Source organism: Salvelinus alpinus, chromosome 6, assembly GCF_045679555.1.
Source record: "Salvelinus alpinus chromosome 6, SLU_Salpinus.1, whole genome shotgun sequence".
In the NCBI taxonomy this organism is placed as follows: Eukaryota; Metazoa; Chordata; class Actinopteri; order Salmoniformes; family Salmonidae; genus Salvelinus; species Salvelinus alpinus.
In genome coordinates this window covers 14,342,345-14,369,478 of record NC_092091.1, presented here as the reverse complement: position 1 = coordinate 14,369,478, position 27,134 = coordinate 14,342,345, and the positions used below count along the sequence as shown (strand labels likewise).

The 27,134-nt window shown below is 41.3% G+C and overlaps 1 protein-coding gene and 1 long non-coding RNA gene across 2 annotated transcripts; one reads left to right on the top strand and one right to left on the bottom strand.

The window, feature by feature from the left end:
- Nucleotides 1-266: 266 nt before the first annotated feature.
- Nucleotides 267-22,316, bottom strand: LOC139577542 (uncharacterized). Its single transcript, XR_011675327.1, has 4 exons — nucleotides 22,229-22,316; nucleotides 21,882-21,946; nucleotides 21,691-21,776; nucleotides 267-1,576 (listed from the first exon to the last, which is right to left on the bottom strand). It is a non-coding gene; the product is annotated as an uncharacterized lncRNA (long non-coding RNA).
- Nucleotides 13,416-16,148, top strand: LOC139577538 (zona pellucida sperm-binding protein 3-like). The gene is made up of 8 exons (XM_071404589.1): nucleotides 13,416-14,171; nucleotides 14,259-14,377; nucleotides 14,491-14,594; nucleotides 14,819-14,996; nucleotides 15,189-15,306; nucleotides 15,509-15,591; nucleotides 15,663-15,742; nucleotides 16,007-16,148. The coding sequence occupies exons 1-8, from the start codon at nucleotides 13,659-13,661 to the stop codon at nucleotides 16,069-16,071; spliced, it is 1,260 nt and encodes a 419-aa protein (XP_071260690.1). The 5' UTR covers nucleotides 13,416-13,658; the 3' UTR covers nucleotides 16,072-16,148.
- Nucleotides 22,317-27,134: the final 4,818 nt, after the last annotated feature.

The window sequence follows — 27,134 nt, the reverse complement described above, 5'->3', positions numbered from 1 at the left end:
TTATATATTTTGTATATAGTTATTTCCTTCAAAATGTATCACTCTACCAATTCGGCCACTTGGGTACATTTGCGTACATTTGTGTGGGACACCTGGGTGACTTCATGCTCAATGTCATGTAGCTCGCTCACCTTTGAAGTTATCTGTCTAACACTTTGCTCAGCTATTGTTGCCATCTTATGTTCTTCATTCAAATCATCCACAGCATCCTATCTGTATGTTTGGCTGTTCTTGGTCATTTGAAAGATGATGCAGCAACAATAAAAAACAGAAAACGTATTTTTATTTCCTTGTATTGTCTTCTACCAGATCTATTGTGTTATATTCTCCTACATTCAATTCACATTCCCACATAATTCAGAGTGTTTCCTTTCGAATGATACCAAGAATATGCATATCCTTGATAGGGACAGCTATTGGGGAACTGTGGGGGGATCTTCAGGTTCAGGTTTCACAAGATTGTGATCACGAAAAAGGAAACTATGACATTTTATATCACTATCATGCACACGCACCCTCACACATAATCAATCAATCAATCAATTTTATTTTATATAGCCCTTCGTACATCAGCTAATATCTCGAAGTGCTGTACAGACACCCAGCCTAAAACCCCAAACAGCTAGTAATGCAGGTGTAGAAGCACGGTGGCTAGGAAAAACTCCCTAGAAAGGCCAAAACCTAGGAAGAAACCTAGAGAGGAACCAGGCTATGAGGGGTGGCCAGTCCTCTTCTGGCTGTGCCGGGTGGAGATTATAACAGAACTATGCCAAGATGTTCAAAAATGTTCATAAGTGACAAGCATGGTCAAATAATAATCATGAATAATTTTCAGTTGGCTTTTCATAGCCGATCATCAAGAGTTGAAAAACAACAGGTCTGGGACAGGTGGCGGTTCCATAACCGCAGGCAGAACAGCTGAAACTGGAATAGCAGCAAGGCCAGGCGGACTGGGGACAGCAAGGAGTCACCACGGGCGGCAGTCCCGACGCATGGTCCTAGGGCCCAGGTCCTCCGAGAGAAAGAAAGAGAGAAGGAGAAAATTAGAGAGAGCCAAGATTTTCAAAATTTCCATAAATTACAAGCATGGTCAAATAATAATCAGGAATAAATCTCAGTTGGCTTTTCATAGCCGATCATTAAGAGTTGAAAACAGCAGGTCTGGGACAGGTAGGGGTTCCATAACCGCAGGCAGAACAGTTGAAACTGGAATAGCAGCAAGGCCAGGCGGACTGGGGACAGCAAGGAGTCACCACGGCCGGTAGTCCCGACGTATGGTCCTAGGGCTCAGGTCCTCCGAGAGAAAGAAAGAGAGAAGGAGAAAATTAGAGAGAGCCAAGATTTTCAAAATGTTCATAAATGACAAGCATGGTCAAATAATAATCAGGAATAAATCTCAGTTGGCTTTTCATAGCCGATCATTAAGAGTTGAAAACAGCAGGTCTGGGACAGGTAGGGGTTCCGTAACCGCAAGCAGAACAGTTGAAACTGGAATAGCAGCAAGGCCAGGCGGACTGGGGACAGCAAGGTGTCATCATGCCCGGTAGTCCTGACGTATGGTCCTAGGGCTCAGGTTCTCAGAGAGAAAGAGAGAACGAGAGAATTAGAGAGAGCATACTTAAATTCACACAGGACACTGGATAAGACAGGAGAAGTACTCCAGGTAACCAACTGACCCTAGCCCCCCGACACAAACTACTGCAGCATAAATACTGGAGGCTGAGACAGGAGCGGTCAGGAGACACTGTGGCCCCATCCGAAGAAACCCCCGGACAGGGCCAAATAGGAAGGATATAACCCCACCCACTTTGCCAAAGCACAGCCCCCGCACCACTAGAGGGAAATCCTCAACCACCAACTTACAATGGCTCTGTTGAGGAAAGACTGATACATGTTTGATAGTGTCTTGATGCTGTAGTGTTTGTCCTTCATGTTCTAATACTTTAATGTTACCCCTTCCTTGTGTTTTTTGTAATAAATAATTTTAATAAATAATTTTTGTAATAAATAATTATTTAAATAATTATTTTAAAAAAGAAAAAGCTAATTAGCACATTCAACAAACAGTAGCACCGTCTCTGTGACACTCACACATCAAGCCTATGACACTTACGAGTCTGGAGCTTAATTACCAAGAAGGAAATAACAACAGCACGCTTCATGCGGTACAAACAACTTCATAACTTCTTTCACACTCCCTGACAGCGAAGGAACACAAACACCATTTATTTTTCTCTTTTTTTTCATCCCTATTTTCCCCACAGATGTAAATGTTCTGTGTTGTGTTGCACTCGAGTGTGCTGTGACCAAAACTGTGGAAGGAAGGAGGAGGCTGAGAAGGATTACAATGCCAGCTGAGGAGAAGAGCAGATAATTAAAACACCAAATCCAAGCTTCCACGGCAATGAATGTTGTCATGTGTGCCTGGATGCCTCAGAGGCTGTAAAGTAAGGGGACTAGGCTAGGCTAAGTCAGGCTGCACCATCAAAGCCTTACAGATGTAGGATCTTAATTTGAGCCAGTTTGATACAGCAGGAAAATAATCCTGCTGCAACAGGAAATGTGAATTGTTATGTGGATTATAATTAATGGAGATATCTGTAAGGGTTGATACATTTTTCATGAGGGTAAACCAAATAAGACATTTAAAATAGGAAATTACAAATTTCTGAAGCCTTTTAAACCTCAAATACACTACAAGTTTTAAATGTCCTGCATTGCAGGAAAGTTCTCCTGCAACAGGGTGATCAAATTAAGATCCTACGTCTATCTGTACACGAGCCTTCCATCTGCCCAGGGCCTGTTTCCTCTCCACCCAGGGAGCATTTCCTGTTGGCCAGGGCAAGGGGCTAACGATGGGGTGGATGGTCTGCCTCAGACTTAAAGCCTGGCCATCTGTCCCTAAGCCAAACAAGGGATACTGGCTGCCCTTTCCAAACACCTGTGTCAAAGAATCAAAGCCCCCGACCCCCACAACCGCCATAGCCAAGGGAGGCCAGCAAAAGCATGCAGCATTAAAAGGCCATTAACAGGCACTATAATGAGAGTCAGTAGTCTGTTCAATCTACAGCGGGGTTCAATTCCACAAAGCAGAAATAATATGTTAGAGATATTTGAAAAAGAATCACCAGCACACTGTTATGCTATTAAAAGTACACCCTTAGTCTCAACCAAAATTCAATAAACCAGTGAAGGGATGGGTCTGTGTGTGTACTTGGATGCGTGGGCATGCATGCTTTCACCTATAGCCATGTGTCAGCCTGAGTCATAAATTCCAACCCAGAAAAATATTAAAATAGGCACATGAAAGTATATTCTCAACAGCACCACACCCCTACCAATCACCAAGTTGAATGAAGCTGACACTTGTAATTACTGGTGCTAAATATTAACTGGTTTCATTTAATGGAATGTGAGTGGTGAATAAAAAAAGGACAAATAAAAGTGGTAAAGAATATAAATGAAATAAATAACAATCTAATCAGATCTTTATAATCAAAACATTATTATGTTCCACTTTTATTGTTATTAGACCAATCGGTTCACTGAATAAGAAAATGCTGCTGCTGCAGGATGGCAATCCCTTTAGGAATCAAAGAAATCCACTGTGCTGAATCAGCTAGAAAACAATGACTCAGTAAGTCTTAGCAGTACCCTTCGGCATGTCTGGACCAGATAATGACTGTGAAATCCCATTATTACAGTAGCTTTATTTGATGATGGATAAAGTAAATGGACCAAAGGTCTGTGAGAATGAATTATACCTTACCATAAGCCTTTATCCAATGCTTTGTGATAAGGTTGGAGATGTCTGCCTGACTTTGGCCCTTTTAAAAGACAATAGTCATACAAGGATGGCTTCATAACATGGCTGCAGTCTACTCTCATGTCCTTATCTTCTCCTTAAATATGTGCCATATAACTGGAATAGCCTTAATGCAATGTTATTACCTTGGTAGCTTTTTTAACTGGCCCTGTGGAGCCCCTATGCATGCAGATTCTTGTTCCAACCTCCACTAAGGTAAGAATCTTGATTTGTGAGAACCCTGTACATTTAAGCTCTCCATGCACATCTGAAGTAAGGATTCACCTATTAATCATCATAAATTGAAGGTAGTGGAAGTTGGAATGAAGACCTAGCCTACACACAGAAATTCCCAAGCACTGACTTTTAAGAACCCCGGCTTGTTAATGTGGAAAATATTAAATCAAGTGAGTGACCTGTGAGGCCGCAGAAGTTAATTTTGCTGCTGAAAGTTAGACAATTACTTTGGAAAGCACGGGGGAGGGAAAACAAAGTTTAAAATGAATTCCGTTCAAAGGATAGAAGTGAAAAGTTCTAGCAAGAGAGATTTGAGGAAAGATAAGTCTATTATAAAAACATATGATTAAAAATCTGCCTCCGTTGAAATATCATCACTTATTAGGGTGCCATATAATCAGATATACAGTGAGCTCCACTAGTATTTGGACAGTTACACATGTTGTTGTTGTTTTGGCTCTGTAATCCCGCATTTTTAAATAATACAATGCCTATGAGGTTAAAGTGGAGACTGTCAGCTTTAATTTTGGGATATTTTCATCCATATCGGGTGAACAAATTAGAAATTACATCACTTTTTGTACATAGTCTCCCCATTTTAGGTGACCAAAAGAATTGGGATAAATTCACTTATGTGTATTAAAGTAGTCAAAAGTTTAGTATTTTGTCCCATATTCCTAGCACGCAATGATTACATCAAGCTTCTGACTCTACAAACTTGTTGGTTGTGTTTCAGATTATTTTGTGCCCAATAGTAATAAATGGTCAATCTTGTATTTTGTCATTTGAGTCATTGCTATTGTACACTGAACAAAAATAAACACAACATGCAACAATTTCAAAGATTTTAATGAGTTACAGTTCATATAAGGAAATCAGTCAATTTAAATTAATGAATTAGGTCCTAATCTAGGGATTTCACATGACTGGGAATACAGATATGCATCAGTTGGTCACAGATACATAAAAATACAAATAAAGTAGGGGAGTGGATCAGAAAACCAGTCAGTATCTGATGTGAACACCATTTGCCTCATAACACATCCCATTCGCATAAAGTTGATCAGGCTGTTGATTGTAGCCTGTGGAATATTGTCCTACTCCTTTTCAATGGCTGTGCAAAGTTGACGGATATTGGCGGGAACTGGAACGCGGTGTCGTACTCGCCGATCCAGAACATCCCAAATATGCTCAATGGGTAACATGTCTGGTGGGTATGCAGACCATGGAAGAACTGGGACATTTTCAGCTTCCAGCAATTGTGTATACAGTAGATCCTTGCAACATGGGGCTGTGCATTATCATGCTGAAACACGAGGTGATGGCGTCAGAATGGCAGTACAATGGGCCTCAGGATCTCGTTCTGTAATTTTCTCACTTAGCATTATTCACGATTTATTCAGGACTATCCATAATCATGGTAGCATCAGCATTAATGTAGAAGTGTTTAGAAACATATTCTATTCTTATTTACAATAAAAGTGACTCCAAAATACATTATTCATGGACACAAAATAATCTGAAACACAACCAAAACAAACAGCAAATACAACCAACAAGTTTGTAGAGTAACAAACTTTATTGCATGCTAAGAATATGGGACCAAATACTAAACTTTTGACTACTTTAATACAAATATAAGTGAATTTGTCCCAATTCTTTTGGTCTCCTAAAATGGGGGGACGATGTGCAGAAAGTGCTGTTATTTCTAAACGGGTCATCCGATGTGGATGAAAATACCCTCAAATTAAAGCTGACAGTCTGCACTCAAACCTCGGCCGTTGTACCATTTCAAATACAAATTGCTGGAGTACAGAATCAAAACAAACCAAATATGTGTCATTGTCGCAATACTTTCGGAGGTCACTGTAATTTGCGGTGGCTGAAATGATTAGCACATACTGAATCTCTTATTTACAATGACGGCCTACCAAAAGGCAAAAAGCCTCCTGCGGGGACGGGGGCTGGGATAAAAAATGATAAAATAAAACGATAAGACAAAAAACACATCACAACAAGAGAGACAACACTACACAAAGAGAGACATAAGACAATATAGGATGGCACTTAGATTCAAATGAAGAATGTCATAAATTAGACATTAACTAAGCACTGATCTGACAGTACTAGATGGACATGGATGGTGAAAAATGGGGGAAGCCTACTCTAAAAGGCTGGGGTTTGTTCACTAGGAACCAAACGGAAGCAAATGGAATGAAACATGGAGGAACCTACTGTACCTGAATTTGTCCAATAGAAACTTTCCATTTGCAGTAATGATTAAACCTCTGGACAGAGTTGCTGCTATGTTACTTTTTCCTATCTAGTCATTTAACGTTAGTGAGGAGTATGAGATGTGTCTCTCGGTGGTATTCGTTAGTTGTATGCCGTAGCAAAATGTTTTGCACTATAGCAAAACCTTTTGCAACACAAATGTTTTGCACTATAGCCAAACGTTTTGCAACAAACTGTTTACTTCAAATGGAAAACAAGAGTTTCTATAGGACAAATTCAGGGGTGTATTCATTAGTCAGACACCGTAGCAAACAGTTGCAAAACATTTCGCAACGGAAAACTTTTTGCAACGAAAATATGTGTTTCTATTAAGCAAATTCAGGTATGTCCCTCCCTGTTTTGTTATTTTTGCTTCCGTCTGGGTTCTAGTGAATATACCCCAGGTAGGTCCCATTTTGTTCTGTTTGGTTCCTAGTGAGTACACCTAGTGATGTTACGTTTGATACCGGAGCGCTGAGGCATGCATAAAAATCACTAAGCAGTTTACTTTCGAAGCAGTGTTCCGATACCTGTTTCATTCTATCAGAATTACGCAATCAATGACGTCTGAAGATTATTTCCGTCGAACAACCACCTGATTGGTTTGGTATAAGACAAAAAGGCTACTCTGGGACATCTATAATAATTTGGCTACTCTAAATTATTTTGACCAGCAGGTGCCACTAGTGTACACTGTGTTAATCAAAACCTTGAGTAATGAACCTATTTGACATAATTGGCTGGAAAGCATCAATGCTCAAGAAGCTTTGTTTCGCCATCACTAAATACACCCAGGGACCCGTTTTTAATTGTCTAAAATCTGTGGTCCTCGCCTTGCCTCTCCTCTCCTTGTGGGAGGATTTTCCAGTCATCTGGTGATTCTCAGTAACTATACTGTTCTCTTTGAAGTAGAAAGAATAATCGATATAAGTTTAAGGACAACAAAGTGAAGGTATTGGAGCGGTCATCACAAAGCCCTGACCTCAATCCTATAGAAATTTGTGGGCAGAACTGAAAAAGCACTTGCGAGCAAGGAGGCCTAAAAACCTGACTCAGTTACACCAGCTCTGTCAGGAGCAACTTATTGTGGAAGGCTACCCGAAACGTTTGACCCAAGTTAATCCATTTAAAGGCATTTCTACCAAATACTAATTGATTGTATGTAAACTTCTGACCCATTGGGACTGTGATGAAATAAATAAAAGCTGAAATAAATCATTCTCTCTACTATTATTATGACATTTCACATTCTTAAAATAAAGTGGTGATTCTGACCTAAGACGGGGAATTTTTCATAGGATTAAATAATTAAATGTCTCACGTACCCAAGAGAGGTTAAATATTAGACATGTGTAAGCAAAATGAAGGCTGAAGCCCATGTGAGTGTACCAAGCTGGATCAACATCGAATTGACCATTGGACATGTAAAAAACAGAACGTAAGTAGAATCTGTGTGGATTGGTCAAGGTAAACCAAAAAGACATGACTGGTCTGGACCATATCTGATCTTGTGAAGGCTACTGGACACGCACATGGGTTAATCATACATAGACAACATCGGCCTGAACTTGTGAAGACCTTTGGACAGGAACATTAGCTAATCAGTGAGGGGCAACAGTAGGAGGGGGCATGTCACGCCACCAATAGAATCTATGCCCCAATGTCTGAGCCAATAAGAGAATGGAAACTAAGTAAGACAACAAGATTCATGAAGTGGAGTGATGACGTTATGCAAGGATAAGACTGTATAAAAGCCAACTACTAAGAATGAAGAGTTGGTTCCTACATGGAATTGCCCGGCTTTGTTACTCTCTGTAATAAAGTCTATTTGAATTCACAAGCTCCGGTATCTGAGAAGTATTTGATTCAATATTTTCCACAACATCCTTCATCTGCAATAGTCTGGAAAAACTGACCAGAAGTAAGCTATCCTAATAATAAGCATCCACCATATTATTTTCACCTGTCAAGTTGTTTTAGCGCAGTTGACGGGAGACAAGGAGAGGACAGTTTTTAGATGATTGAGAGAGTCAGGCCCGGTTTCCCAAAAGCATCTGAAGGTGAAGTTCATCGTTAGAACCTTCATAGGTGCATCATTAAAACTCTGAGCTGTTTCACAAAAACATAGTTCTTAAACTTCTTATGGCTGCAATCCCGTTAACGGGATGATATGACAACAGCCAGTGAAAGTGCAGGGCGGCATATTCAAACAACAGAAATCTCATAATTAAAAATCCTCAAACATACATGTATCTTATACCATTTTAAGGGTAATCTTGTTGTTAATCCCACCAAAGTGTCCGATTTCAAATAGGTTTTTCAGTGAAAGCACCACAAACGATTATGTTAGGTCACCGCAAAATCACAGAAAAACACAGCTTTTTTTCGAGCCAAAGCCAGGAGTCACAAAAAGCAGAAATAGAGATAAAATGAATCACTAACCTTTGATGATCTTCATCAGATGACACTCATAGGACTTCATGTTACACAATACATATATGTTTTGTTCGATTAAGTTCATATTTATATCCAAAAACCTCAGTTTACATTGGCGCTATGTTCAGAAATGCCTCCAAAATATCCAGAGAAATTGCAGAGAGCCACGCCAAATAACATAAATACTCATCATAAACTTTGATGAAAGATACATGTTTTACATAGATTTAAAGATACACTTGTTCTTACATTGCACTTGACAATGCTTGTGGTCTAATGCCTTCCTCATACCAGCTAAGTGCTTCGCTAATGCTTTTCCCCCCCTCCTGCGTCACTTTATACACAGAAGATCTCCACTAAACATAGAATCAATCACAGGGTTCATCCATATCTGTGACCTCCAATAACTTTAGAACAAAGTTGACTGCAGATACCTTGCCAATGTCTTTGCAACTGATACGAACAAGCAACGCATATAAAGATGAGTCAAATGAAAACCGAAATGACTGCATTCGAATATAAATGTTTGGCTATAGGCCTATTTCAATCATATTGAAATACATATGTTCAATCAATAGAGTTCTATTTTGCTACTTGTAGGTTACGGTACAGTGGTTCTTCCTGTAAAAGTTGCGTCGTACTGCAGCACAGCTTGCGGGCTGCCGCAGAATTCTATGGCATGTTATTTAAGTGTCAGCCATTGTTGCCATTAACGCTAGTTAGTACTAGTTTGTCCACCAGAGGGCATCTATGAGAATCATTTGACTGTTTTTAATATTGGCTGGACGAGAGAATTTAAAAGCTTTTCTGTAAGAACATAGTATATGGGATTGATTTTAAGAAATGTAGCTTAATTAATATTATGGTGTTTCTATAATATTATAGAATATCATGTCTACCCGCAAAACACCAGTCTCAACATCAACAGTGAAGAGGTGACTCCGGGAGGCTGGCCTTCTAGACAGAGTCCCACTGTCTAGTGTCTGTGTTTTTTTGCCCATCTTAATCTTTTCTTTTTATTGGCCAGTCGGAGATATGGCTTTTTCTTTGCAACTCTGCCTAGAAGGCCAGCATCCCGGAGTCGCCTCTTCACTGTTTATGTTCAGACTGGTGTTTTGCAGGTACTATTTAATGAAGCTGCCAGATGAGGGCTTGTCTGTTTCTCAAACAAGACACTAATGTACTTGTTCTCTTCCTCAGTTGTGCACCGGGGCCTCCTACTCCTCTTTCAGAAGGAATGGTAAATTGCGTATCAATAAATAAACAATGTGCCATGGAATCGGTACATCGAAAATATCTTCCCAACTATTTTGAAATCTATTTGGCACAGCTGTCAATTTTGGCGTATTTAAATGACACTGGTGTATATTTTTATTTATCACAATTTTCTTTCACCAATTTTGATCTTTAAGTCGCTCTGGATAAGAGCGTCTGCTAAATGACTTAAATGTAAAATGTAAATGTTTAATGCAGTTCCTTAATTTTTCCCCCTTCCACTTGATTATGGTTCCAATTGATAAAGTAATTTCTAATTTCTGTTCTCCGAATTCATATTCATTATATAAATTGTCCCTTTTAATTTTGTTGAATATTTATTGAATATTTTTTGCTCATAGAGTATAATTTAAACAGGTCGCTAGGTGTAGGCAAAACCACAAGCAAATAGGTAAACTATTTGAGATTTTTCCACAAATAGACAGGTATTTTCATCAAGGACACGTTGTTTGCAGAGTCCACAAACAGGAGCTGGAGTCCCAGAGCTCACAGGTGTGCCTGGCACAGACTCCATCTAGTTCCCAGGTCTAAAATGAAGTACCTCAACTCTCTGATCCAATGTGAAAAGGAGAGCAGGGTTCTTACGGGAATTCACAGTAGGTGAAAAGGGGAACTATTTGGCTCAACCAATGGTATGACTGGGTGAAATCACAAGCTGTGCACCCAAGTAGGGAATGACTGGCTATCGGTGTTGCCGCTTCAGCCCAGCATGATCTGGCTTAGCCTTACTGCTGAAGTTGACTGGTGAAGGTAAAATTTCAGGTCTTGGAATGGTCCGGTTTGATTCCTTATTACCCTCGCACACAATTTTGGTTAAGCTTAGACTACCACTCAAAGATGACACACAGGAAGCATCGGGTAGAATGTTCAATACAAAAACGTGATTTACATAATTTCCCATGAGCCTCAAGGGGGAGGGCGTAGAAGTGGTCCTTTCCAATGTACTACATCTAGCCCTTAGATGTGTTCTGTGGTAATCTCTGCACTGCAAATTACATAGAGCATCACACATTCTACAGTAAAAATAGTAGCCTATACCACACCATTACAGGCTGCATGTTTACGTGACTGAACTACTGGTGTTCAATATGGTTTTCTGGACATAACGACAGGTGTCCCGCAGGTGTCAGTTCTGGGTCCTGTACTGTTTACATTGACTTGTCTGTAAAACTATTGTAATCTGCACTTGCATGATACTGTTATGTATGCTATTTCTCCCACGGTTGACTAAATCAAATCAAAGTGTATTTGTCACGTGCGCCGAATACAACCTTACCTGTGAAATGCTTACTGACAGGCCCTAACCAACAGTGCAATTTTTAAGTAAAAAAATAGGTATTAGGTGAACAATAGATAAATAAATAAATAAAAACAACAGTAAAAAGACAGTGAAAATAACAGCAGTGAGGCTATATACAGTAGCGAGGTTATATACAGGCACCGGTGAGTCGGGCTAATTAAGGTAATATGTACATGTAGGTACAGTTTATGTGACTATGCATATAAGATAAACAGAGACTAGCAGCAGCGTAAAAGAGGGTTTGGCAGTAGGGGGTGGCCGGGACACAGTGCAGATAGTCCAGGTAGCCAATGTGCGGGGGCACCGGTTATTCGGGCTAATTGAGGTAATATGTACATGAATGTATAGTTAAAGTGACTATGCATAGATGATTAACTGAGAGTAGCAGCAGCATAAAAGAGGGGTGGGGGGGTGGCGGGACACAATGCAAATAGTCTGGGTAGCCATTTAATTACCTGTTCAGGAGTCTTATGGCTTGGAGGTAAAAGTGGTTGAGAAGCCTTTTTGTCCTAGACTAGGTGCTCCGGTACCCCTTGCCATGCGGTAGTAGAGAGAACATTCTATGACTGGGGTGGCTGGGGTCTTTGACCATTTTTGGGCCTTCCTCTCACACCGCCTGTTGTAGAGGTCCTGGATGGCAGGCAGCTTAGCCCCAGTGATGTACTGGGCCGTACGCACTACCCTCTGTAGTGCCTTGCGGTCGGAGGCCGAGCAGTTGCCGTACCAGGCAGTGATGCAACCAGTCAGGATGCTTTTGATGTTGCAGCTGTAGAACCTTTTGAGGATCTGAGGACCAATGCCAAATCTTTTTAGTTTCCTGAGGGGGAAATAGGCTTTGTCGTGCCCTCTTGATGACCAAGCTCTGAACTACAGTCTGCCTTTCTCTTACGGAAAAACTTTATTAACCTGAAATAATTATTGAATTTAGGTCAAAATAAGTTTGAGAATGCATTCAAAATAACTGATTTAAGCATATGTTCTTTGGATGGTGTCCATACTGATCATGTCCCTGCTTACAAATATCTGGATAGATGAAAAGCCGTCTTAAAGCATATTGTGATGTTGGCACGTACAAATTGATTCCACAACAAGGATATTTGTTCAGGTGGTTTACTGATGATCAGCTTCTAAAGTAAATAATACATAGCACTAAAACTGTCTCATACAGAGTGTGCGCTAGTCATCACTGGCACAAAAAGGGGAGATCCATCATCCATGCAGTGAGATACCAGCCAATTTACAATAGGCAACCGTGGGAACATAACATTAGTGAACAGACCTGCACTCCATCCCACAACAAGCTTTTATAGCTGCCTTATGCAAATGCCTCAACACTTCAACATACTTGACTGGGTGGCCAGCACTACACTCCCCTCTTAACAATGCTGAGTCCTTTCAGCAAACATTTTAATAGACTACAGACAATACTTCACTACAGTCAATATCCTAACGCCTAAACTTGTCATTTTACAGTAAACATGAACTACAGTGCAATAATTTGTCATTTAAGTACATCAACAGTATGTTTCTTTGTGTCACAACAGTCTTTCCAGAGTTAGCCCTGTAGCGAGCAGATCTTTTTTTACACCTTCCTCTCAAAGTCGTTGTCTACATCTCTTCAGTCTCTCAGACGTAGTGTTTGGTGGGGCTGTGAGGTGCACGTTTGGTTTTGCTCTTTGGCGCCGGCATTGTGCAGCAGGTCTAATGGTGTGGTGCGGCCCTTTGTGTCAGGAGTGGCAGGCCCTTCCAAAACATCAGTGTGGGAATAGGAGGGGGTAACATTGGGAGACCTTACATGTGCATCTTTGCTTGTGGAGGCAGCTGGTGCTTCAGAGTCCCTCTCCAGGTTGATTATTGGAATCAGGTGTGTTAGCTGGGGCTGGGGCAAAAGTGTGACACCACTCAGGCCCCGAGGACTGGAGTTGCCCATCCCTGTAATAAAAGATACCTTGAAGCAGGGCTCTCCAACCCTGTTCCTGGAGAGTGACTTCCTGTAGGTTTTCGCTCCAACCCCAGCTGTAACTTACCTGATTAATCTTATCAACCAGTTAATTATTATAATCAGGTGTGCTAGATTAGTGTTGGATTGAAAACCTACTGGATGGCAGGAATAGATTTGGAGAGCCCTGCTTTAAAGTATTGACAGCTGTGCAGCTGTGTAACATGTCTGGAAGATCATTGTGTCAATCAAACAAGGGGTGGTCAAACTAAGACAAAGGGATACAAAATGGCAGTTCAGTGACACAGTGGTTGTTGTTAACATGTAAGAATTGTCAAGAAATATATAACGTAGAGGGGGTAAAAAAGAAATCGCAATCAAAATAGAGAACAATGGAGTTTTGTATTAAAATCCTTCTGCTTCTTACTATAAGCTGTTCAGCTAAAGTTGAGAAGATTTTTCGGGGAGAAGAATCACACAGTCAAGCTGCACATGCCCCTGGGAGATTTGTTCCACAGTACAGGCCTGAACCAGCCAGCTTTCAACCAAGGCCTGTGCAATGGCCCGCCAGGGTCCAGACACCGATGCAAGTTCAAAAACCTTTCCTCCAGTCAAAGCAGACCTTCAATGAGCCTTTGACCTGGAGATATCCTGAAGATCCAGTCAAAGAGGTGCAGTTGGCTATTGATGAGCAGAGACCGCTGCCTGTGCCTGCCAGTAGCGTTGCAGTTCAATGTGGGGAGACTGCTGCTCGTGTGGAAGTCAAGAGAGATCTGCTCGGTATCGGCCAACTCATTCACCCAGCGGATCTTACTTTGGGAGGCTGTGCTGTCACTGGGGAGGATACTTCCGCTCAAGTTCTGATCTTTGTCACTGAGCTGCACGAATGTGGCAGCACTCTGACGGTAACATTGAGCATTAGCGTCGTTATGACTTTTCTAGGTTGACTACCATTGATTTTCTTACAATGCCGTTTGCTGCTCTGATTCCAGATGACTGAAGATTCACTTGTCTATGTCTTCACACTCCGTTATACACCAGCCACCCTGGGCAGCAGCCCCATTGTTCGGACTAGAGAAGTGGTGGTCTGGGTTGAGTGCCACTATCAAAGGTGAGTTGACTACACCTGCGTTGTGGAGTTTTTTAATTGTATTTTGTCAGTTCAATCAACTTTGGATACACTTCCTTGGACTATTGGTTTCACCTTTAGACACTCCTTTACAGAAAGCATGATGTGAGCAGCGGTTCAGTGAAGCCCACCTGGAATCCCTATGCCTCCACTAAGGTTGCAGAGGAGCTCCTCTACTTCTCCCTGAGGCTAATGACTGGTGAGTAACGGCTTGTCCTTGCCTTATTGGCTTGCTCTTGACTTAAGTGCTGTCTCTGCACTTGTTTGTAAACTATGGCGGTGCCAACTGAGGTAGGGGTGAGGTGGCTACCCCAGAGTACAAAAGGATGGCAGTTATATTTGCCATGATAAAACCACACTGCTAATAAACTAAAGCAGGGTTTGACTTGGAATGAGTATTAGACTGTTGCCTTGTCTTCGCAGACAACTGGCAGTTGGAGAGACCCAGCAAAGAGTACGTCCTTGGAGATAATATTAACTTTGAAGCTTCTGTCGTCCAGTTCTACCATGTGCCCCTCCGAGTCTTTGTGGACAACTGTGTAGCCACAGTCATCCCAAACACCAACACTGTCCCAAGATATGCCTTCATCGAGAACCGTGGGTGAGTATCCTTTGTAAGGTACTTGATCTAGTTCTAAGACTATTTGCTTTAATATTTTGCTGAAGATGGGCATTTCACATTTCCCCACCTGCCCGCCCACTCAGGCTTCAGCTACACGGCCATCTTGAATGGCATCCCTCCAGAGTTTCAGCAGTGTAGGTAGTCTAATTTTGATATATTTGTGGCCTTCAGTTGTCTGGTCGACACCAAGCTGACAGGCTCCAGGTCCCAGTTCATACCTCGCACCATGGATGACACACTCCAGTTCCAGATAGAAGCCTTTAGGTTTCATGTTGTGAACACTGGCTCAGTGAGTAGTTAATCCTGAGATCTTCTGCAAATTATCTTTGGAATGTCCCAATTATAGAATTGTCTGTTTTGATGAACTTCAATCAAAAATGCTATGCCCAATATGGCTGGTGTTGTACCCAACATGACGTTGCTTTGAATTAGTGTCTAATCTACTAATTCTTATGTGGTACCAATGCTGTGACTTCAACAAATTCCAACAGCTATACATTACCTGCCTCCTGAAAGCCACAACTGCTTCAGCCCCTATTGATCATGAGAACAAGGCTTGTTCCTTCTCGAATGGGTAAGTCTGGGTGTATATGGCAGGGTGTGCACTTTGCTTGTACATACTATATGCAAGACTGTTTTCCATAGATGGAGCGAGGCCAGTAGGAAAGACCAGGCGTGTGGCTGCTGTGACACAGACTGTGGCTTGAGAAGGGAACCGGATCCAGGTACATGTGCACTGCAGTCCAGTGTTTGTCATTCCTGTTGATTGTCTTGGGTACACATTTTTGTCCTAATCAAGTACCTACAGACTTGATTCACCTAAGCCCTTGGGCTGTATTCTGTTAGTGCTGGGCTGGAATAAAGTGCACCCTCTGCGTAAAGTATTTTTTCTGTCTTTTTTGCTATATCGGACCCCAGTAAGACTAGCTGTTGGTGTCGGCTAATGGATCCTAATAAATCAAATCAGGATGGTTTTCTGCTCTTCCTAGGTTTCCGGTGGGAGCAAGAAGCGTCGCTTGGTCCTCTCAACGTCAAAGAAAAGCTTCTTGACTGATGGCCTATTTAATCATTTGGATTGACTTTCCTGCTGAAAAAAATACATTATGGATGATTAAAAAATATGGATTTGAAGGGTTTTGTCTTGAGTGTTTTGTTCATGAGCTTTTGTAACATAACTAGGTCTAAAATGAAGTACTTATCTTTTTGCTTGCTAGCTACTCTGACAGTTTAACAAGAGGTGGTAGCTAAGCTTGTTTCCAAACAAATTGGTGAATGTGCTAAATGGCTACCTAGCTAGGTTACTGTGGCTAGCCAAAAAGAGCTTGTTTTGGACGTTATCTTGATAAGTATTTTCACCATAGGATTTTTAACATTCAAAGCTACTGGGAAAAGTCCGTGGCAGGCAATGTCACCTTAGCTTGCCACAGAACTTCTGCGTTATTGGGGGTACTTGTGTCTTATCAGCCTACACCACTGCACAAACCTGTTACTATGACAACTAGTGTAGCATTGTCAACAAATGACTGCCTTCTGAACACGTCCAATTTGGTTATTCGCAACTTGTTTGGACAGTCTGTAGTCTGATTTGAGCATAAAAGCCTGCAGTGTGAATAAGGCTTTAGACTATTACAATCACAAGAAGTATCTTAACCTTTTAATACCAAAATATGACTTGCACAATTTCCCATCAACCTCTGGGGGAGGGCATAGAAGCAGTCCTTCCCAAAGTATTGTAGCTAGCCCCTAGAAAATGTCCTGTGAATCGCTGGACTGGAACTTTGCAAGTTACGTTAGAGCGTCACACATTCTATAGTAAGAATAGTAGCCTGTTCCACACCATTGCAGGCTGCACTGAACTACTGGTGTTAAATACGGTGTTCTGGTTATAAAGGTGCGGCTGGCTGCTGAGTTAAGTGTGCATTGTGTCAAGCAGTGCGGCTTGGTTGGGTTGTGTTTCGGATGGACAAATGGCTCTCAACCTTCGCCTCTCCCGAGTCCATATGGGAGTTGCAGTGATGATACAAGACTAACTACCAATTGGATACTATGAAAAAGGGAGTAAAAAAGATATTAAAAAGGATTCAGACCCTTTGCTCAAACTTGAAATTGAGCTCAGGTGCCTCCTGTTTCCGTTGTTCATCCTTGAGAGGTTTTTTCAAATTCATTGGAGTCCACCTGTGGTAAATTCAATTGATTGGATATGATTTGGAAAGGCACATACCTGTCTATATAAGGTCTCACAATTGACAGTACATGTCAGAACAAAAAACAAGCCATGAGATCGAAGGAATTGTCCGTAGTGCTCAGAGACAGGATTGTGTTGAGGCACAGATCTGGGGAAGGGTACCAAAAAATGTCTGCAGAATTGAAAGGTCCCCAAGAACACAGTGGCCTCCATCATTCTTAAATGGAAGAAGTTTGGAACCACCAAGACTCTTCCTAAAGTTGGGCCCCCGGCCGAACTGAGCAATCGGGGGTGAAGGGCCTTGGTAAGGGAGGTGACCAAGAACCTGATGGTCACTCTGACAGAGCTCTAGAGTTCCTCTGTGGAGATGGGAGAACCTTTCAGAGGGACAACCATCTCTGCAGCTTTACACCAATTAGGCCTTTCTGGTAGAGTGGCCAGACGGAAGCCACTACTCAGTGAAAGGCACATGACAGCCCATTATGAGTTTGCCAAAAGGTACCTAAAGACTCTCAGACTGTGAAAAACAAGATTCTCTGGTCTGATGAAAGCATGATTGAACTCTTTGGCCTGAATGCCAAGAGTCGTGTCTGGAGGAAACATGCCACCATCCCTACGGTGAAGCATGCTGGTGGCAGCATCACAGAGTTCTTTCAGCGGCAAGGACTGGGAGACTAGTCAGGATCGAGGCAAAGATGAACGGAGCAAAGTACAGAGAGATCCTTGATGAAAACCTGCTCCTGAGTGCTCAGAACCTCAGACTGGGGTGAAGGTTCACCTTCCAACAGGACAACGACCCTAAGCACACAGCCAAAACAATGTAGGCGTGGCTTCGGGACCAGTCTCTGATTGTCCTTGAGTGGCCCAGCCTGAGCCTGGACTTGAACCCGATCAAATATTTCTAGAGAGACCTGCAAATAGCTGTGCAGCAGCACTCCCAATCCAACTTGACAGAGCTTGAGAGGATCTGCAAAGAAGAATGGGAGAAACTCCCCAAATACAGGTGTGCCAAGCTTGACGCATCATACCCAAGAAGACTTGAGGCTGTAATCGCTGCCAAAGGTGCTTCAACAAAGTACTGAGTAAAGGGTCTGAATACTTATGTAAATGTCATATGAGGGGTTTTTGTATATAAAATTGCAAAAAAAAATAAAAAATTTGCTTTGCCATTATGGGATATTGTGTGTAGCTTGATGAGGGGGTAAAAATTATTTAATTTATTTTATAATATTGGTCTAACTTAATAAAATGTGTAAAAGTCAAGGGGTCTGAATACTTTCCGAAAGTATTCTTTCGGATGTGCATGTACTTGGATGGTTTCACTGCTTACAAATATCTGGGCATCTGGATAGCTGTCTTTTAAAAAGCATATTGCAGAGAGGCTGACGTGTACTCAGAGCATGCGCAGACCAACTGGCAAGTGTCTTTACTGACATTTTCAACCGTGAACGAGTCTGTAATACCTACATGTTTCAAGCAGACTGCCATAGTCCCTGTGCCCAAGAAAGCGAAGGTAACCTGCCTAAAACACTACCGCCCCATAGCACTTACGTCGGTAGCCACGAGGTCCTTTCAAAGGCTGGTCATGGTCTAGGGTTTCTGGGATAATGGTGTTGATGTGAGCCATGACCAGCCTTTCAAATATTTTCATGGCTACAGACGTGAGTGCTACGGGTTGGTAGTAATTTAGGCAGGTTACCTTAGTGTTCTTGGGCACAGGGACTATGGTGGTCTGCTTGACAGACTCAGACAGGGAGAGGTTGAAAATGTCAGTGAAGACACTTGCCAGTTGGTCAGTGCATGCTCCGAGTACACGCCCTGGTAATCCGTTAGGCCCAGCGGCCTTGTGAATGTTGACCTGTTTAAATGTCTTACTCACATCGGCCGCGGGGAGAGCGTGATCACAAAGTTGTCCGGAACAGCTGATGCTCTCATGCATCTTTCAGTATTACTTGCCTCGAAGCGAGCATAGAAGTTATTTATAGTGGCTTGCGAAAGTATTCACCCCTTAGCATTTTTCCAATTTTGTTGCCTTACAACCTGGAATTAAAATAGATTTTTGGGGGGTTTGTATAATTTGATTTAGACAACATGCCTACCACTTTGAAGATACAAAATATTTTGGGGTGTGAAACAAACAAGAAATAAGACAAAAAAATGGAGAACCTGAGCGTGCATAACTATTCACCCCCCAAAGTCAATACTTTGTAGAGCCACCTTTTACAGTAATTACAGCTGCAACTCTCTTGGGGTATGTCTCTATAAGCTTGGCACATCTAGTCACTGGGATTTTTGCCCATTCTTCAAGACAAAACTGCTCCAGCTTCTTCAAGTTGGATGGGTTCCACTTGTGTACAGCAATCTTTAAGTCATACCACAGATTCTCAATTGGATTGAGGTCTGACCTTTGACTAGGCCATTCCAAGTCATTTAAATGTTTCCCTCTAAACCACTTGTGTTGCTTTAGCAGTGTGCTTAGGGTCATTGTCCTGCTGGAAGGTGAACCTCCGTCCCAGTATCAAATCTCTGTAAGGCTGAAACAGGTTTCCCTCAAGAATTTCCCTGTATTTAGCGCCATCCATCATTCCTTCAATTCTGACCAGTTTCCCAGTCCCTGTTAATGAAAAACATCCCACAGCATGAAGCTGCCTCCACCATGCTTCACCTGTGAGGATGGTGTTCTCGGGTGATTGGATGATGTTCTCGGGGTGATGAGAGGTGTTGGGTTTGCGCCAGACATAGCTTTTTTCTTGATGGCCAAAAAGCTGCATTTTTGTCTCATCTGACCTGAGTCCCTTCTTCTATATGTTTGGGGAGTCTCCCACATGCCTTTTGGCGAACACCGAACATGTTTGCTTATTTCTTTATTTAACCTCTCTAGGGGGTGTGGGACGGTAACATCCCACCTGGCCAACATCTAGTGAAATTGCAGAGCGCCAAATTCAAAAACAGAAATACTCATTATAAAAATTCATAAAACATACAAGTGTTATACATTGTTTTAAAGATGAACTTCTTGTTAATCCAACCACGGTGTCAGATTTCAAAAAGGCTGTACGACGAAAGCATACCATGTGATTATCTGAGAACATAGCCCAGCAGACAAATCATTACAAACAGTTACCAGCCAAGTAGAGGAGTTACACAAGTCAGAAATAGCGATAAAATGTATCACTTACCTTTGATGATCTTCATATGGTTGCACTCACAAGACTCCCATTTACTCAATAAATGTTCATTTTGTTCGATAAAGTCCCTCTTTATATCCAAAAACCTCAGTTTTGTTCGCGCGTTTTGTTCAGTAATCCACAGGCTCAAAGGCAGTCAAAACAGGCAGACGAAAAATCCAAAAAGTATCAGTAAAGTTTGTAGAAACATGTCAAACGATGTTTAAAATCAATCCTCAGGTTGTTTTTAGTTATAATAATCAATCATATTTAAACCGGACAAAAGCTTCGTCGATATAAAAGGAAAACAAGAATGGCGTGCTCTCGGTCGTGCGCGTGAAAAACCTCTGGGACACTGCAGTGTCCACTCATTCAGAGTGGTCTTACTCCCTCATTTTTCAGAATACAAGCCTGAAACAATTTCTAAAGACTGTTGACATCTAGTGGAAGCCATAGGAAGTGCAATTTCAGTCCTAAGTCAATGGAATCTTTATAGGCAGTCAATGGAAAACTACAAACATAAAAAAATCCCACTTCCTGGATGGATTTTTCTCAGGTTTTTGCCTGCCATATCAGTTCTGTAATACTCACATACATTATTTTAACAGTTTTGGAAACTTTAGAGTGTTTCCTATCCAGATCTACCAATTATATGCATATCCTAGCTTCTGGGCCTGAGTAACAGGCAGTTTACTTTGGGCACGCTTTTCATCCAAAATTCCGAATGCTGCCCCCTACCCTAGTGAAGTTAAAGGAGTTTTGGATACGAGTGATGGATATATGACTTACATTTTCCAACCTGAGGATTCAACTGTGAAGATTTTCACAGACAGCGGTCCCAAACCCCTTTATCATGCAAATCCCGGGAGTTTTTCTCCTGCGCTGCGTATGAGAGAATGGCTTAAGATAAGGCTTGTGCTCTGTCAAATTGAACAGGTCCTGAGTGGTACAACCCTGCCAGGCTATGCATTGGAAGAGCTTGTGTGCGGGTGCAGTGATTTGAAAACCATAATGATCTCTTCAATGGCGTATAGCCCCGACTCCAAAGTGACAATTTTAGCATGTGAACAATATTATAGTACAAATGCAACGAAATCTGTCCGTTCATATGTATTTTCCAAAGCCTGCAAGGATGTAAACTTTTTTATGCCAGTGTTTAGCTTTAAATGGATTGATTACCCTATAATCATAACCCTGATGAATAAGCTGGACAGTCTTTTCCAAAATCGTGAACAATTACGTCGCTGGCCGCTTCTATCCTTAAGACATACCCAGGGTCTACATGCAAGACGTTTGATCTATCCATGGAGTGAAAACTTACGGAGCCTTGTGCAAGAAAGTCTGTCTTGACGACGGTGAATTGGAGACGGATGGATGTCAGGGCTAACCTATAGCCGGGCCCTTTATCTGTAAGAAAGGAATAGTAAAAATGTTTAAATAATTATAGCATGTTTTAAAAGGTCTGTACTAAAGATTTAGAATTAAATATAGGGTATTAATGCTATATCTCACCCCTTAACGAACGGGAATCTCTCGTTTTCTCTCTCGCCCCGGTATGTCGCGGAGAAAAGGCATTTCTGGGAAAATGGGCATGTGCATTTCAAAACAATGTCATAATTTAAACGAATGCAGTCTTGCCTACAACAGCATGTTATAAACATTTAAAGATTATTAAAAGTGTAGTACTGTGTCTGGTAATGATGTATAACTGTTGTACAACAATGTCTATACATAAAAAACATTATTGCATGTTTCAATATTGCTCAGTAAAATTGTTTTGGATTAATTATAACATGTTTTAAAAAGGTCTGTACTAAATATTATGAATTTAAATAAATGGTTTTAAAGCGGTATCTCACCTTTAACGAAGGGGCTCTGGCTTTTCGCTCTATCAACATGCATGTCCCGGAGAAAAAGGCTTTCGGAAAAGACGTGTGCGTGCGCGGGGGTGTGTGCGTGTGCGGGACATGTATGTGTGTGTGTTTCCAAACAAAGGGGAGTGGGGGTGTGTGTCTCTGCATGGGGCATTTGAAACCAAAAAGGTGTGTGAGGCTGTTTAGGATTGTGTGTGCGTCTCTTCAATTGGGCTTGGCACTTTCGATTAATTACCACACATGCCTTTCAAATACGTATTTATCTCACCCCAGAGGATGTGGGGGGGGGTAAAAAGTCCAACAACCCCGGCAGAATATATCATGTCGAGACAACCTCCTACGGTTCCATAATCAGCGCATATACTAACAGCCACCCCACCCCGGTCTATAAATTTACATCGGACACCCCCCAAGCTGCTACCCCTGAGGTTGTAGGAAATCAAAAGGAAATACCAGCAGACAGAATATGTCGAGACATCCCTCCTGTTGTTTTTGGGTCTCTAAACATTCTGGGGTACTATATGACCATTTTTGCATACAGGATGTCGCCCGAAAAACATCACCCCCGCTCTGTAAACTCATTACAGACTATCTCTCATTAGAGACACGACCGCGGAGCGAGGCTAGTGTGTCACGTTCGTTGAATGGAGGAGACCAAGGCGCAGCGTGATGCGAATACATTCTTCTATTTATTTACGAAGACACACTAAACAAACTTTACAAAACAACAAAACGAACGTGACGCTATATATAAACAAGTGCAGACAGAGGCAACTAACCATAGACAATAACCCACAAACTAAACTGGAAAATGGCAACCTAAATAAGATCCCCAATCAGAGACAACGATCAACAGCTGCCTCTGATTGGGAACCAATCTAGGCCACCATAGACCTACATATGCCTAGACTAACTACACACACCTAGACATACATAAACCCTATACAATACAAAAACCCCATAGATATATAAAACCCCTAGGCAAGACAAAAAACACACATGCCACCCTCGTCACACCCTGACCTAACCAAAATAATAAAGAAAACAAAGATAACTAAGGTCAGGGCGTGACATATTGAAACAGATACTATCCATTCTGTACGAACGGCAAAAGCGCAACTCCAGACACAAGGCCAACAGCCCCGAAGAGTTATCAGCCCAGAACAGCTAAAAGATAATCTGTGAATCCGTCCTAATGGAGCTTTCTGAAGGTGAGTTAGTAAAAATAATATATTAGATTTGGATGCGTTAGGTATTTTCTGGGAATTGTTTGGATATTACAATTTGATATTATTGTAATATTAAACCGGCGTGATGGTATCTATTTCGTATAAATATATTTGAATATTATCTAACGTTTGTAGGATATCCATCCTTTACCCAGTTGCTCCAGGGAATAAATGATTTGAGACAGCCTTCGTTAGAAGGGGATTCAGCGAAGCAAAACGTGTGCAGCCAGTCACCATCACACTATTTTCGACGTAAATCCAACAATAAAATACATAAGAATATTTATACATTAAAAACAAGAAGTGTGCACCCTATATTAAAAGCTATTTTTGTGTTTACAGCTGACAGACCGCAAAGAAGTATCCCGGCTGCATTATGTACTCTGAACGACTACGACGGAGACAATAAAATAGATGCTATTCTCCCGTTCTGTATGAACGTTTTTTCAAACAAACCGAGAACCGAGGCTATAACCATCCGTCCCATCAACTCCCGCGGGAACCTCCACCCACTCGCTCCATATTCCAGACCCAAACAAGCAACGCAAAACTCAGGCACAAGTGCATTGCGCAGAATCACCCCAGCCCCAGAAGTGTTACTGGGCCGGAAACTTACTGCTTCAAGAAACGGCGCTACATGGACACGGTATGAAGCCCTTATATATATATATGTTATTAGTTATACATATTTTATTATTATTTATACATTTTTATGATTGAATATGTTAAAACAATGACAAATTATGTTTTTTCAGGCTTCACCGAGACATGCCCGGCAGAACCTGGAATGCCTGGTGAAAAAAGTCTAGAGACCACTGTTTCCGCGATTCGTCAGAACAGCCCGTGTCAAAAAAGCTGAGGTAATTTAATTATGTATTGTTAATATATCGTATTATATCTGAAATGTATTTGACATTTTTATCTAATATATTTTATGTTTAATAATCTATTTTGTATATATTATTTTCTTTCAGACTCCGCCCCGGCGTATAACGGCACAGAAGACCATACACAACGTGAGCACGCGGAGGATTTCGGCGCACAGGACATCCCCAATAAAACACCGAAACCGGATGATTTCAAAGTTTTAAATGACATTTCAGAGGTAGACGACTTGATGTTATATGAAGCGGCCAACCTTCTTGATTCATTGTAGAAACACCCAAACCTGAAATAGAACAAGCTAGGTTTCTCAGCCTTTTCCAGGGCTCTAAAATTCAGAAAGGTTTTGCTACACAAACGAATGGGGGCTTTACTCGAGCGGCAATACAGTCAGGATCTATCCTTCTGGCATAGAACAATGCCCCATTTGTTAAACAGCAATCCGATTAAAAAACGCAAATACAGGCTCTAAAAACCTATATGTAACATGTATCCTTCCAGAATACCATAAGCACACACATCATTAATTACCCAAATGGATGAGCCAACAGACATAACAGTTGAAACCCTGTTATCCCAAATTCCCGCCGAACTCCAAGCTTTAATTAACCAGATGAATGAGGCTGGGGTAACAGACAAATTTCCGATAGATGAAACCATGCTATCCCAGAATCCCGCCGAACTCATAGAATTAATTAATCATATGAATGAGTCCGGGACGACCGATGAAAACCTGTTATCCCAGATCCCTGACGCACTCATATCGTTAATTAACTTATTTGATATAGGGGGCAGCATTTTCACTTTTAGATGAATTGCGTGCCCATAGTGAACTGCCTCCTACTCTGTCCCAGAAGCTAATATATGCATATTATTATTACTACTATTATTACTAGACTGTTTGAATGATGTCTGTGAGTCTGTGAGTATAACAGAACTCATATGGCAGGCAAAAACCTGAGAAAAAATCCAAACAGGAAGTGAGAATTCTGAGAAGGGTCGATGTTAAAGTCATCGCCTATTCAATTCCCTGTAATATATGGATCTGTTTGCACTTCCTACGCCTTCCACTAGATGTCAACAGTCTGTAGAACGCTGAATGAAGCATCCAGTGTGATGTGGGGTCGGATGGGAGGTGTTTCAGTCACTGGTCTGGCAGATTGCCAGTTCTTGCTCACGCGCTTTCCTCATGATATCGCCTTGCGTTCCATTACTTATACAGACATGAAGAAATGCTCCGGTTGGAACATTATTGGATATATATGATAACAACATCCTGAAGATTGATTCTCTACTAAGTTTGACCAGTTTATTCGACTTGTAATATAACTTTTTGAAGTTTTCGTCCAACGTTTGCCTGCATCTGCGCGAGCGTTTGGACACGTGTACTACACATGCTAGCAAAAGTAGCTAATTGGACATAAGTTATGGACATTATCGAACAAAACAACGATTTATTGTGGAACTAGGATTCCTGGCAGTGCATTCTGATGAACATAATCAAAGGTAAGGGAATATTTATGATGTAATTTCGTATATCTGTTAATTCCAACATGGTGGAGAAATGTTGTTAAATCTGAGCCCTGTCTCAGATTCTTGCATGGTGTGCTTTTTACGTAAAGTTATTTTTAAATCTGACACAGCGGTTGCATTAAGAACAAGTGTATCTTTAATTATTTGTAAAACATGTATCTTTCATCAAAGTTTATGATGAGTATTTCTGTTATTTGACGTGGCTCTCTGCAATTACTCTGGATATCTTAGAGGCATTTCTGAACATGGCGCCAATGTAAACCGAGATTTGTGGATATAAATATGCACATTATCGAACAAAACATAAATGTATTGTGTAACATGATGTCCTATGAGTGTCATCTGATGAAGATCATCAAAGGTTAGTGATTCATTTTATCTCTATTTCTGGTTTTTGATACTACTATCTTTTGCTGGGAAAATGGCTGTGTTTTTCTATGGCTATGTACTGAGCTAACATAATTGTTTGGTGTGCTTTCCCCGTAAATCCTTTTTGAAATCAGACATGTTGGCTGGATTCACATAATGTGTAGCTTTAATTTGGTGTCATTCATGTGTGATTTCATGAAAGATTGATTTTTATAGTAATATATTTGAATTTGGCGCGCTACATTTTTTCTGGATTTTGGCCAAGTGGGACGCTACCGTCCCACCTATCCCAGAGAAGTTAACCAGATGAATGAGAGCATAAGATCTTCTACACAGGACCCCACACAGACCCCGCCATTAACTCCCATGTCCGAAGAGTCTGAAACGCAATATGTTGTTTTTGAGAAATTTGAAAATTGTCTAATATATCAGGAGGGAGATGGTCTCGATAGAAGTGTCCGGGTTGTGTGCCGAAATAAATTCAGCAATACAGAGATTCAACAGTTTTTCAATTTCACATGGCTGAATCAGAATCTTGACTATGCTGTGTTTTATGTGATGATATTGGGATACTCTGAACAAACTGTTAGACAGGGCAAGAGATTATGGCGAACCTTGTGATGTCTTACAGTTGGAAATTTGTGGAGATAGCATGCAAAACACTGTATCTCTTATTTTACCCAATAGCGAAGTAGATCTTGAACAATTTATAGCCCTGCTGGAACGACTTATTCAGTCAAATTTATCCGTCATAGCCGATAGGACCCTCGAGCTTGTAGTGCAAATAATACGTCAACCCCAGGGTGGCGGGGGGCAGAGAAGGAAACTAGATGGCCTAATGCAATCAGAAATCATAAGCAATAAAAGGGCATACCTCA